At 37.5% G+C, this 12,834-nt stretch overlaps 2 protein-coding genes, 1 long non-coding RNA gene and 1 pseudogene across 7 annotated transcripts in view; 1 reads left to right on the top strand and 3 right to left on the bottom strand.

Annotated features, from left to right (window-relative positions):
- Window positions 1-12,834, bottom strand: part of LOC306641285 (LIM zinc-binding domain-containing Nebulette-like) — a 241,115-nt gene that overhangs the window by 171,935 nt on the left and 56,346 nt on the right. The window lies entirely within an intron of this gene.
- LOC306641289 overlaps window positions 1-12,834 on the top strand; it is a 263,290-nt gene that overhangs the window by 214,322 nt on the left and 36,134 nt on the right. The window lies entirely within an intron of this gene.
- LOC306641806 (histone H3.3A-like) lies at window positions 5,088-9,244 on the bottom strand (annotated as a pseudogene). Its single transcript has one exon. The product of its transcript is annotated as a histone H3.3A-like (transcript).
- Window positions 8,984-12,529, bottom strand: LOC306641340 (melanoma inhibitory activity protein 2-like; the record flags this gene model as incomplete). The annotated part of the gene is made up of 1 exon (XM_079106453.1): window positions 8,984-12,529. Exon 1 carries the CDS (start codon window positions 10,976-10,978, stop codon window positions 8,984-8,986), a length of 1,995 nt encoding a protein of 664 aa, XP_078962579.1. The 5' UTR covers window positions 10,979-12,529.

The raw sequence follows: 12,834 nt of genomic DNA, 5'->3' as shown, positions 1-12,834 counted from the left end.
ACTTAGTTGTCTAATCTCAAGGTACTATCCCCCTTTCTGGAATAGTACCTTAATTTTTGTCTTTCTTGACCTTGATCCTTTTTATGAGTACTGGACAGCTGTATTTTAGAATGTCTCTCAATTTGGGTTTGTCTAAAAATTCTTCATGAGCTGGATTTTGTGGGCACACCTATAATCCCAGCTATTCAGGAAACTGAGACAGGAGGATTGCTGGAGTCTAGGAGTGGGAGGCCAGCCTGGGCAACACAGCGAGGTTTGTCTCAGGAAAAAAAAATATTCTTTATGACTAAATTCAGGCGATGGGTGCTCATCACAAATACCATGAAAGTGATGTGCCCTTTAACAATATATCTCATCACAGATGATACTTTGATTATGTGATTAAATGTCATTTTTCATTTTTTCTGTCTTTACTATAAAATTAATATTTGGAGTGTTTCTGTTTTGTTTTTGTTTTCCATATGGAAAGTACTTTCAGGCTCTGCAAAAATCCTATTTCTCATAATACTTTTACCCAGTAATTTTAGCAACCATCGATGATTTTTGCCTATAATAATTATTGGCATAATATTTGACAAACAGTGACATTTCTATTTTCATTAGTCAATGTTTGTTAGTTGGAATTCTGTGAGGGATGAGATGTCCTTTCTGACTCTATAGTCATTTACTTACATCAGGATGAACTTAAGAATTTTTATTTTACTCAGTGTATTTTCCTCTACTTCTGTCATTATTGTGTTGCTCATACCAACTACATTTGACCTTTGGAAACTTCTTCACCGTGACTTCTGTGTCCTTTGTCTTACCCCTATTATATTTCAGGGTGTTTTCTTTTTTCTGTCACCATAAGATGTTCTGGATTCGTCTTGTATTTTCATTGCCCTTGCTCTGGAATCAGTCATTTTTCTGAGGATATCTGGTTCTTTTTATTGGAGAATAGTTGGTTTAGATATCAAAATACAGGCACTAAATGTGCTTAAGTATCTGAAGTGCCTTTGCATATTCTCAATGGACAGAACTAGGAAATACATATTATAGTTTGATTGATATCTAGATTTGTGTGTCTTTTTGTTTACTACTATTCAGTAACTGGCACAAGTTGAGCACAAAATATATAACTAATAGTGTAGAAGGGATTCTCACTTGGTAGAAAATTAGACTAGATGACCTAGGGACTTTCCAATCTCATAAATCTGTTATGTTCTCATTCTGAGAAAGATAAGCTGGAGAATCATACCAAACAAACATACTCTCTGTAACGTTCATAATAAGAAAAATGCAAAAGTCATGGGAACAGAAAGCTTTAATTATTATCAAAACCAGTGAAGGGAGTTAAAGGCCTTAAAGTCCTTTTATTCATTTTGACCTGACTTGCAGAAGGCTTCCTCAGTAAAGCTATGGTGAAAAAAGAAAAAAAGCAAATGAGGATATTTCCTTTACTGGTGTTCTAACGTAAATTTGCTTTCTATCCAATATTTTTTACTTTACATAGATGAGATCCAAGAACAGTATTTCTGCTATAATACCACATGTACTTTACATTCTGCAAAAATAGGAGCCTAACAATAACCAGACTGACAGAAAAAGTAGATCAGGGTACAGCCTTCTAAATTTATGGAATTTTATAAGTACTAGCAAAAAAAGCAGTACTCTAAAAAATTAATTAAATCTCCATCAGCTTTTCCATCAACTATCATAGTCAGTTCCTAAAATCCTTTTAAAAACCTAATGTTTATGCTTCTTATATTAGAGATATAAGTTTTTAGATCATTTGAATAAAAATTCAAAATATTATCCAGAGTAGAGTGCTTTCCCCTATGTTGCTTCTTCAGCACCTCTATTCACGGACTCCTCAGATAGTTCTCCATCAGGGGAACCGTAGAAGTTCTTGAAGCCACTAAACCAGCTACTACTTAGATTAATGGAAGGCACTTCTGTAGACTTTTAACCATTTTTTATAAGGGTGTTCATATATTGCTAAGACTTTGTTCTTTAATTGTAAGAAAGTTTGTCTTTGATTTTTTAAGAAAATGAATGTACTGGGGGAAAACAGTCAAGTTGAATCCACACAGTTTCTGCATTATAAGGACTTTATTCCACTGTTTACTATTATTTATGTATAAGATAATTTATGTTAAAGAAGCACATGCTCTAGCAGTAATTAACCATCGATATGCTGAGTGATTGCTAGTATGTGTACATCTCAGTGACAAGGTTTAACCAGAGGTGATATTTTGTACATGTGTATTTTTATAGTCTTATATGTTTCTGATAACACTGTATACACATATCACTTGTTGAATTGCAGTCTTTAAATAAATGGTGGTTTCAGGAAGCAGTTTAACCTTTGGGTCTCACAGAAGCTCTTTTCAGTAGTAGTTTTGTATATAGTTCTACAGTCCTTTAAATTCTTTCCCTCTTATTCCTATGCCTTCTCCTATTCCTATAACCATTCCTTGAGTCCCCAACTGTGGACTAGGTTTCATAAAATCTTTTGAAGAAACATACAATTCCTGCTCTTTACAGATAGGAAATAATTTGGAAGCATTATAAGACGAAACATAATCAATTGATAGACTGCTGTATGTGGTTATAAATACTAGGCTTGCTTGTGCTGTCTCCTAGCATTGACCAGTTTTTCAAAAAGCACCTCCAGTTTAAGATGTTGCTGATCTCCCCTGTCATATCAAGTTGTGAACTGATCTTTTCTCTTGCTGACTTTCCCACTTGACTGAAAGGATTCTATAAATTTACTTTATCGGTGCATGGTTTCTATAATTGGTGTCCCCCCAAAAGTTCAATGTGAGACAATTTAAGAAAGCTTAGAGATAAAATGGTTGGGTTGCAAGAAGTTTAACCTAATCAGTGTATTAATTCCCTGATAGGGATTAACTTGGTAATAACTGTAGGCAGGTGTGGTATGGCTGGAGGAGGTGGGTCACTGGGCTCATGTCACTGGTATTTATATTTGTCCTAGTGAGGGGAGCTCCAGCTGGCTTGCTCTCCCTCTTTCTCTCTTTCTCTCTCCCTCTCCTCCCTCCTTTCTTGAGCCACTTCCCTCCACCACACTCTTCTGCCCTGATGTTCAGCTTCACCGCTAGCCCCAAGGAATGGAGTCAGCTTTCTATGGACTGAGACCTCTGAAATTGAGCACCCCAAATAAACTTTTCCTCCTATAATTGTTCTTGTCAGGTCTTTTGGTTACAGCAGTGAAAACCCTGATTAAAACATGGAATATATCAGTACTACAAAATCTTGCTTCAAGAAATAATGAAAATTCTCTTAGAGTTTGTGTGTTGTGATTCTGTTCAAATTTGCCTCTTTTTGATGTAGATATGCTTCAGGGTGGCAGATGGCTAGGGAACTCTATTACTTCTTCAATACTGTATTACTTATTAAAAAGTTAATTAAGAAAAATATATTTCTTCATATATATTTAGTTGCTGAGGATTAAAAAAGATGGAAGAAATTTAGAAGAGAAGAATTTTAGGTAGAAAATTATTGAACCTTATCTAAATTACATAATAAAGTAAGTATTCCTATGTAGAACATTGACAGCCCCATTTGGATTAAAACATAAACAGCCCGGTGTAGTGGTGCACTCCTGTAATTCCAGTGACTTCTGAGGCTCAAGCAACTTAGTGAGGCCCTCAGCAACTTATCAAGACCCTGTCTCGAAAAAAAAAAAAAAAAGGGCTGAGTGTGTGTCTCAGTGGTAAAGTGCCTCTGGGTTTAATTCCTAGTACCAAAACAAACAACCCACTTGCAGTTAAATTTTATCTAATGTTTGGTTTGATATACGGAATGTAAAAACTTGGGCATGGATTTTTTTTTCCCCATGTCACTTTGGAAAAAAATTACTAGTTTTCTTTAGATTTTTCAAGGAATTTTTATATTAGACAATCCTATCTTTCCCAAAGAGAGAATTGGCCCATTATAAACCCTCATTATCCAGATGGGAAAGTGGTGATTGAGAACGATGTAATGATCATATGTAAGATTACAGCATATAATGCTCCTGACTTTTAACATAAATATTTCATTGGGTGTATTAGGATGCTTTCATTTAATGGGGAAAAAATCATAGTAATTGACTATTGGCTTCTGGGTTTATGTACTTTTGGTCTCCTGCTCTGAGAGTGAGTTCTAAATTGAAATCCAAAATTGACTCCCACAATTAGAAAATTCAGAAGAGATATAGCGATATCTGTACCTTTTTGAACCACACGTCTTTGCTTGGGTTTCCTACTCTAGGAAATTATTTTTCTTTCAGAATTTTTCACTTAATTCATATTTAAGTTTCTATAGACACCTACAAATCAAGACAGTGAATTCTTGAAAAGAGCCTGGTAATAGTTCCTTTATAGAAATTAAGATTTGTAAATTAGAATATTTAGATTGTAGATTTTAGCTAAACAGTGTTTACTTGGAATGGTCTTTTTTTTTTTTTTTTTTGGATAAACAAAAATTTAAATTTAGTCAACATACATAATTGGCCTAAAAACCTCAATAAAGGATAAATTCAAAAACCATTTGGGAGGCCATCTCTGTAAAAGGGATTTTCCCAGGACAGTAAATAGCCAGATGTAATCTATTCCAACCAACACCATCTTAAATTTGCAGAGGTCCAAATAAACCTGGAGCTGCCTGCTCCTCTTCCACAGCAAGTTTACACTAAACTCCGCAAGGAAAAGAACCAACACTTGACAGTGTTTCCTCTTAGAAGAAAACCTAGATTCGAGACCAACCACAACACAATGAAAAGCTAAACTAGATAGAATATTAGTTAACAGATGATGCTGGTGTGAATAACTTATTTTATTCTAGAGCCCTTATCAATAAAATCCCCCAGTTAGTGTTTGCATTATCAGCTAGAGGGTTAGTTAACATGTGGTAGAATGAGGACTTATGCAAGGTATTACACGTAGCATTTTACTACTATGAAAACAAGTGCAGTCTCTAGTTAAAACCAACTGGACTGTAAATTACACACCTTAATGACAAGACTCCCCACCACTTATGAATGTAAAACATTTAATTTAAAAATGTTGACACTACTATACATAAAATAACTATTATAAATGCACATAGTGTATTCTATAGCTGCCAGGTTTACTTTTTTTTTTTTTTTTTTTTTTTTTTTTTTTTTTTTTTGAGGAAACTGTTACATTGTGGTTAAGACTTGTATCTTCACCCTTGAAAAAGCCCGCATTCTATCACAGCGATGTACGGTCAGACTTAACAGCCCCGATTGTTAAACACTTGGATCAAGTTATAACCAATTTTATTGCAAAAGGACCCTGTACACATTTATCAATTCTAGTACCTTAATAACTACCCAACAAGTCATTAACAAAGAGAAACATGCTTCATGAGAAGCAAGAAATGTCACCCATCCCTTCTGCATGTTCGCAACCTGTCACTCCTGAGCAAGTGCTCACATCACTGAGGTCTGTGAACAGTCACTCTTCGCATTCATCCTGAGTGAAAGATGGAGTGACTTAAGTACAAATGCAACATCTTATAAACAGTTTCTTACCAAAAAAGTCACAAATTAAACCAAAGTATTTTACAGAATTTACAAAACGCCATAAAAACTGCCTTCACTTAAGCTCTCTCTCCGTATCCCCATGCCCAACTGGATGTCTTTGGGCATGATGGTGACTCTCTTAGCGTGGATGGCACCCAGATTAGTATCTTCAAATAAATCCTCCAGGGACGCTTCACCAGCCTCCTGCAGGGTGCCAACGGCTGCACTCTGAAACCTCAAGTCGGTTTTGAAATCCTGGGCGACCTCGGTCACCAACCTCTGGAAAGGTAGCTTCCGGGTGAGAAGCTCGGTTGATTTCTGGTAAGGACGAATCTCTGGAAGCGCCACAGTCCCGGGCCTGTAGCGATGTGGTTTCTTCACCCCGCCGGTAGAGGGGCCGCTTTTCCTGGCAGCCTTGGCGGCCAGCTGTTTGCAGGGGGGCTTTCGGGCCAGTGGACTTACCAGCCGTCTGCTCGGTTCGGGCCATTTTCTCTCACCCAACGCCCAAGTCTTCGTCGGCTGCTCCGACCGCCAGACCGAGCTGCTGCCCGGTGAAGACCAGCAGCCGCGGAGCAAAAGAGCGGCGCTACTCCAACAAACGACCAAACCGCCCTGCGCTCCGGGGCCAGTGTTTTTCTTTTCATTTTTTAAGTTTGGCAGTTTTCTTTTTGAAAAAATTGCTAAGCTAAAGGCTGGAATTTTGTCTGGTATTGAAGTATAGATGTGGCTTTTGTGCTCATGAGAATGCTTCAAGGGGGTGGGAGTTCGGTAGTGCCTTGGTGTCCACTCTGGTCTCTACCTGCCTCCAAAAAAGCACCAACGTGCGCCAACTCATTCAAGAGAGCAGCTGTGGGGTTGGAGCTGCTTCCTTCTTCTGTGGCTTACCACTGGCCCTTTGCCTCTTTCCTGATGCTGATTGTTTTGATTGGTTGCTTTTGCCATGGTTGTGCTGGTGTTGTTGTGGAAAAAGAGAGAAATAGGAGTTCCTAGCGGGTGGCCTGCACTCGTGAAAAGACAGAGGGAGGCTGAGGCTGCAATGCCTGTCCTTTTCCCCCACTGATTTTAACATGGCCAAGGAAGTCAGCATGGCATCTGTCTGTGAGGAAGGCCGAATTCTCCAGCTCTTTTGCTGTTTCTTACTCAGTAGGAAGAGTTGAGAAAAGCCAGAGCAGGGATCATCTCATGCTTTTAAAATGCAAGGGTTACATTTTCAGAGCGCTCTTATCTTTGCTGGGTGAAGAAGTAACCCTCCTCAAAATAATCTGTTGGTATTTTCGCATTATTTAACTAGAAATTTTTAAAGTAGTTACTAATAAAATTAAGTGATAAATAATATGGCCAGGAGAAAATTTGATGTGAAATTTCAGCTGATGGTGGGATGATGTTGGTACCTTTGGGAGTGTGGATAGTGAGAAAAAGAGAGTGTTGGGATTAATGAATAAACATTTTTGTGAATTGCCTTTGTTTGCAACTGAACAACTACATTTGTTATTTACCTTACTTCATAGAAACAAGACTTTCACATGTCAACATTGCACAACATGTTTTTCCAATTATTTGTACACTTAATTGGTGCATGACACTTTTCTAGGTTTTATAGAATATGTTGAGGATATGATCCTTGCTCTCAAACATACATAATTAAAAGAAGACATGACTATATTTGAGAAACAGGAAAATGTCAGCAGTAAATCTATCACTATTATAAAAATATATATATATATACCCCTTTTAAGATGCAAAGTTTATCTTATAATAAATTGTAATCATAGAAGTATTGCTTATGCAGCAGTTTTAAGGTTTATTGATTTACAGACCAGTTCAGTGAATTTTAGTATTTATTACATTTTTGCCCATCTAAATATGTTATTCTTTGTCAAATCTTTCCCTAATTTATCTAGAAGAAATTTGAGGTGAATATAACACTTTAAAAATAGTTTAAGCCAAAAAAGTTGATTAATATTCAATTCATAGTTTAATAAAGGACATGTGTAGTTTAAGTATAGGGATAACTTCTCTTCCTTTGAAAGTGTTTCTTAATTAAAATCAGATGAGTAGAAAAGAAGGTATTCAGAACACTAAATAAAATGGATGTGCTTTGTGGAATTGGCAGAATTCATCAATACATGTAACAATGATTTATAATTGCATTTGGTCCTAACACATAGCAGTGTAGATCAACAGAGGCACAGTAAGTAAGATAGCTAATATAAAACACTAAGGTGAAAGGGTTAATTGGCCTTGCTGGGTTCAATTTGCCACTCTAGTGGCACTTTCTGTTGTCTGTGTAAACTGAGTTGCTAAGTACTTTCCCACTAAGCTGCCACTCTTTTATTTATACAGTTGAACCACCAGTGAGGGATGGATCAGTTTACCAGTAGCTAGGCCTTTTCTTCCTCCTTTTCTGCCCACTTCATGCTTTTTCCTCCAGCTGTTGCTACATACCTCCCTAATCCTAATCTTTCCTTAGTCCTTTTGCCTTTTTTTTTTTTTTTTTTTTTTTTAAGTTTCTTTTCTCTCTTATGGATTCATGTGCATGGGTATTATACCTGGTTCTGCTGAACTGATTTAATTCCCTCTCACCTCAGTTTTCATTTTATCGGTTCATACCTCAAAACTTACTGAAATGCTTTGACACTTTTTTTCAAGTAACTTTTTAAAACTCTTTAAAAATTAAAACATTGTATATATAGCTAAAGTCTCCCTGAAAGCAAAACAGAGACTAGGTCACTCCCCATATCAGTGAACCACAGCAGAGTGCAAATCTTCATTTTATGAAAATGGGCACAAAATAAAGAAGATATAAGGGAAAATGGGGATAGAGTGAGCTTAAATTGTGGTTTCCAATGCCTAAAAATTTCCTGAGAGCTGAAAATTCTTTGTGTTTGAAATCTCCTGTTAAATGACATGTTCAGTCATGTTTTCTTATTTACTCTTAATATACTCTACTTATTCTTTGTATAATAAAAAAAACTGATTTTATTATCACCAATGCCAAACAAGACTTTAAAACAATTAAAATATATCATAAAGCATAAAGGTATTTTCACATTTTCTACAATCATAGTAAATATATTTCTTGGCATAAAGGCACAGTCTTTGGAGTTTAAAATATCCCCAACAGCAAGATTATGTATATAAAACTCCCATTGTTGTTTAATAGTGGATTAATCAAATTAAAAGTTATACTATAAAATAAAATGGAAATAATTTACTCCTAAGATTCATATTTAAATCATCTTTATTTATATAATGTTATCCTAAGAATTTTAATTTAATTAAGCTTCAGTTGGAGCAAAAATACAATAACTAAAAGCAGTTAAACTAAAAATAAGAGATGTCATATTTTGAAGAGATCAAATATATTGTCAGGATTCATGTTGTGGTTCTGGATGTTCAACAGCAGGCTCATTTGAAGGTGGAATCAACCCTGAAGGGAACTCGCTTCTCCTCTCAGAATGTGGGGGTAGGGGGGAAAAATCCAGCTCTTGGTGGAGGATAATGAGCAAAACGCCTCAGTGAACAGACATTTTTGCGTTGGACTGGAGGTGGTTCTCCTGGTTCCGATGGTCTTCCATAATAAGAATCATATCCATGTTGCCGTTGTAGAAGAGAAGGTGGATTAGAATATGGTCGGCCTGGTGGAGGGATCATCATCTTACGTTCCAGTTCCCATGGCGATGACAGGGGCCCAGTGCCAGCAGGTGCTCTGTGAGGATCGCTTACTATACCAGAGCTTGATTCTCTTCTTTTATTGTTCATGTGAAGGTCCAGAGGATCCTCTGAGCCTCCTGAGCCTCTTCCTCCTTCCCCTGGATGTAAAGGTGACAATCTGAGTGGACCCTTCTTCTCCGAAGGAAAAGCTCTCATTTCAGATGAAGGTCCACTCAGTGGTGAGGGACCATATGGGGACTGCCCTCTAGCAAATGCTGTATTCAATAGATCAGGTGCATATGGACCTTCTAAAAGTTTAAATGGAAACTCCATTTCCGTTAACTTTTGTCTCTTGTGAGCGTTTACTGTCTTGAAATACTTCAGGTTTTTTTCAGCTCTCCAAGCTGCCAACGCATTATCACGTGCTTTTTTCTCGTAGGCTATACTCCGCCTCTCATAATAATGAACGATGGTATCCAACTCTTCCTCAAGATCTTTGGCTCGATTTCTGTAGGTCTCCAGCTCTTTAGCTGCACGGTTGATCTTTCTCTCAACTTCGGAAAACCTCTCCTCTTCCTCTAACCGGCATTTTTCCTCTACTATTAATTTCCTGTGGAGTTTCACTGTATTTCCTTGATGTTGTTCCATCGTTACTTTAAATTTCTCCTGAAGCTTCTGATTCTCGTTTTCAAGCTGCGTGTTTTCTGACTGTAAAGATTCTTTTTCCATCTGAAGATTTTTAACACATTCTATCAGATCTTCTTTTGTTTTATCTACTTCCGATAATAAAGTGTAAATTTGATGTCTTTCTCCTTGTAAGGTTTCTAAGGAGGCATTTAACTCAGCTGCATAAACCAGCTCCTTCAAGGCTTCTTTTGGCTGATTTCCTAAGTGAGCTCCAATTTCTGATTCACTCTTCCTCTCCAGCTCCAAGTTACCATCACCTGTTAGGTCTTCTCCAGGCACAGGGGACTGATCTTTGATCTTCAGCAAGCGTTCAGTCAGAGACTTAATGTGATTTTCTTTATCACTTAGAACCTGTTCTGCCTGTCCTTTAGAGTCTTCGATTGTTATTTTCTGTTTTTTAAGGTCACTCACTTTTTCCTTCCATACTTCAGCTTCTTGTAAAAGGTGTTTCTGGCTTTCCTGCAGTTGGTGATTTTCATTCAGAGCCTCTTTTACTGCTACCTTAAGGTCTTCTTCATTCACTTGGAATAGTCTTAAGGTTGTTTTAGCTTCAGCTACTTGTGATATGAGGGATTTTGATTCCTCTTCTAGGGACTTTATCCTTTTTGATACATCTCCCATCAATTCATCCTGTTCAGAACGTTTGGATTTCTCTTCTTTTAGCTCTGTTTCTAGAAAGAGTGTTTTATCCTCAAGTTTAGATTTGGACCTATTCAGCATTTCATGTATCATCTCCAAATGTTGCACTTCTCTTGATGCCTTCTCGGGATTGGCCTCCTTGAAAGACAACTGTAAGCCTTCATGCTCTTTTTGAAGAAGGCTAACTTTATCAAGTAATTTACATTTTTCCTCAATTAGTTCAGAAAGTTTTAGAGCAAGCTTTTTTTCTCTCCTCACATAAAGCCTGCTTCTAACAGACTGAACACTTCTCCACAAAAACAAGAGAACAGTAAAAAATCCAACAGCTGCACATATTACCAGCTCCAGACGAAAGGTATCAGGATTAGGGCCTGGTCTTCCATCTTCAGGCAATGCTGGCGCAACCCTGAATATTTTTTCCAGACCCAGATCCCAGTAAGACTGAGGGGCGGCCTTTGGCCCCTCCATCTCACCAAAACTACCTTGGCAACTACATCCTGCCCAACCACGAAAATAGGCTGCGGACACTAGACTTTGGGTGGGAGCCCAAACCTGCACCTGCGACCAAGCCGATCACTAGGAACAGAATGCCTGAGGTGGGTGAGGAGCCAGGCAAACCAGACCCCACGGGCTTTGTGACCTCACTGCCCTGTGACCTCACTGCCCTGTGACCTCACTGCCCCGCCCAGCCCCTCCCCCTCTGCTATGCCCCGCCCACACCCCAAGCCGTGCAGGTTCAAGCCAGTCCCACTGGAGCCCACTTGCCGCCCACCCCTCTGGTTTCGGCCAGGCCACCATGGCGCTTATTACGCACTACTTATTTTGTGCAGCCAAAATATCATCCAGTTGATATAACTAAAATTCTAAAGCTTAGTAAACCTTTTTGTAAGAGCTTAATGCCATATATTTATAGTCGTACCACATGCCCTTTTGTTTTAATGACTCATTCCTTTCTGTCCCCTCCCCTTTCCTTCCTGTTTTCTTTTCCCTTCCCTCCCTTTCCCTTCCATCCCTGTCCTTTTCTTGCAGTGTTGGGGTTAAACTCCAAGGTCATGTGCATGCTAGGCAAGCTCTCTACCACTGAGCCTCATCCCCAGCCCTGTTGACACTTTCTATGGGAGTAATTTGGATTACTTCTATAGAAAAACTCTCCTGTGAGACTATTTGAAAAGTAACTTTAGAGTTTAGAGTTTCTAACATGGGCACAAATTAGTTATGACAAGTTATTTTTTTAAAGTACAACATATCTAATGTTTTTAAAAAGAAGGAGCTTAAAATGAGTTTTCACATCGGTTTTTCTAGACTACTATTTAAGAGTCTTCAAAATCTTTTTTCAGATTTTCTTTTCTTTTGACTTCTCATAAGACTTAGAAACGTCTAAGTAAGCTGGTGGTTATGAATATATAGCAAAGAAAAAGATAAGGCATGACTCTTAAATGGTTTTAGCTCCTGAAGGTGAATTATGTTGTTCAGATAAGTAGTTCATTGCTTTATGTAAATGAAAGACATCCAAATACATTTTTTATTCCTAGTTACAATGGAATTATTGATGAGCCAGATCTAATGTTTGAAGGAAAACATTCACTAGTAGTCATTGGTTTTCTAAATATCTCTAAACACATGACAAGTTCAAAGGCATTATGCTACCATGTATGATGACACCAATTATTATTCATACTTCTATGGCCAGAGTTCGATCAGTGTAAACTAAAACACTTATCCTGCTCTGTATGGTATGAAAGTTTAGGAACTTTTTAATGAATGTAATTATGTGAGGTAATGAATATGCTAATTAGTTTGATTGTGGTGAATATTTCACAATGTATATATGTGTGTCAGAATCAAATTATCAGCTGGGCATAGTATCACACACCTATAATCTCAGCCACTGAGGAGTGAGGCAGGAGGTTCACAAGTTCAAGGTCAACCTCAACAAACTTAGCGAGGCCCTGAGGAACTTAGTGAGACCCTATCTCAAAATAAAAAATTTTAAAAAGGGGGCTGGGGATGTGGCTTAGTGGTTAAGAGTCCCTGGGTTCAATCCTTGGTACCAAAAAAAAAAAAAAAAGAAAATATATATATATAAGTTATATATATAAATTAACCTTGCCAATGCATGTATAGAGATAAAATACAACTTTGGGTATTATAATTCAGTACCAGTTACATCCGAAACACAAAGAGGAATCGAGATGTTATATTTACAGCTTACAAAAGTATTTTCACATACATTATCTCATTCATTCTTAAAACAATTTTGTGGGCTAGGGATGCACAAGAGGAGAGAGTTAATATTGTGAACACAAAAGAAGAAAAAGAATAAG

The sequence above is a fragment of the Sciurus vulgaris genome (genome assembly GCF_902686455.1).
Source record: "Sciurus vulgaris genome assembly, chromosome: 12".
NCBI lineage: Eukaryota > Metazoa > Chordata > Mammalia > Rodentia > Sciuridae > Sciurus > Sciurus vulgaris.
The sequence above is the reverse complement of the archived record's forward strand: the minus strand, read 5'-3'. Positions and strand labels throughout refer to the sequence as shown.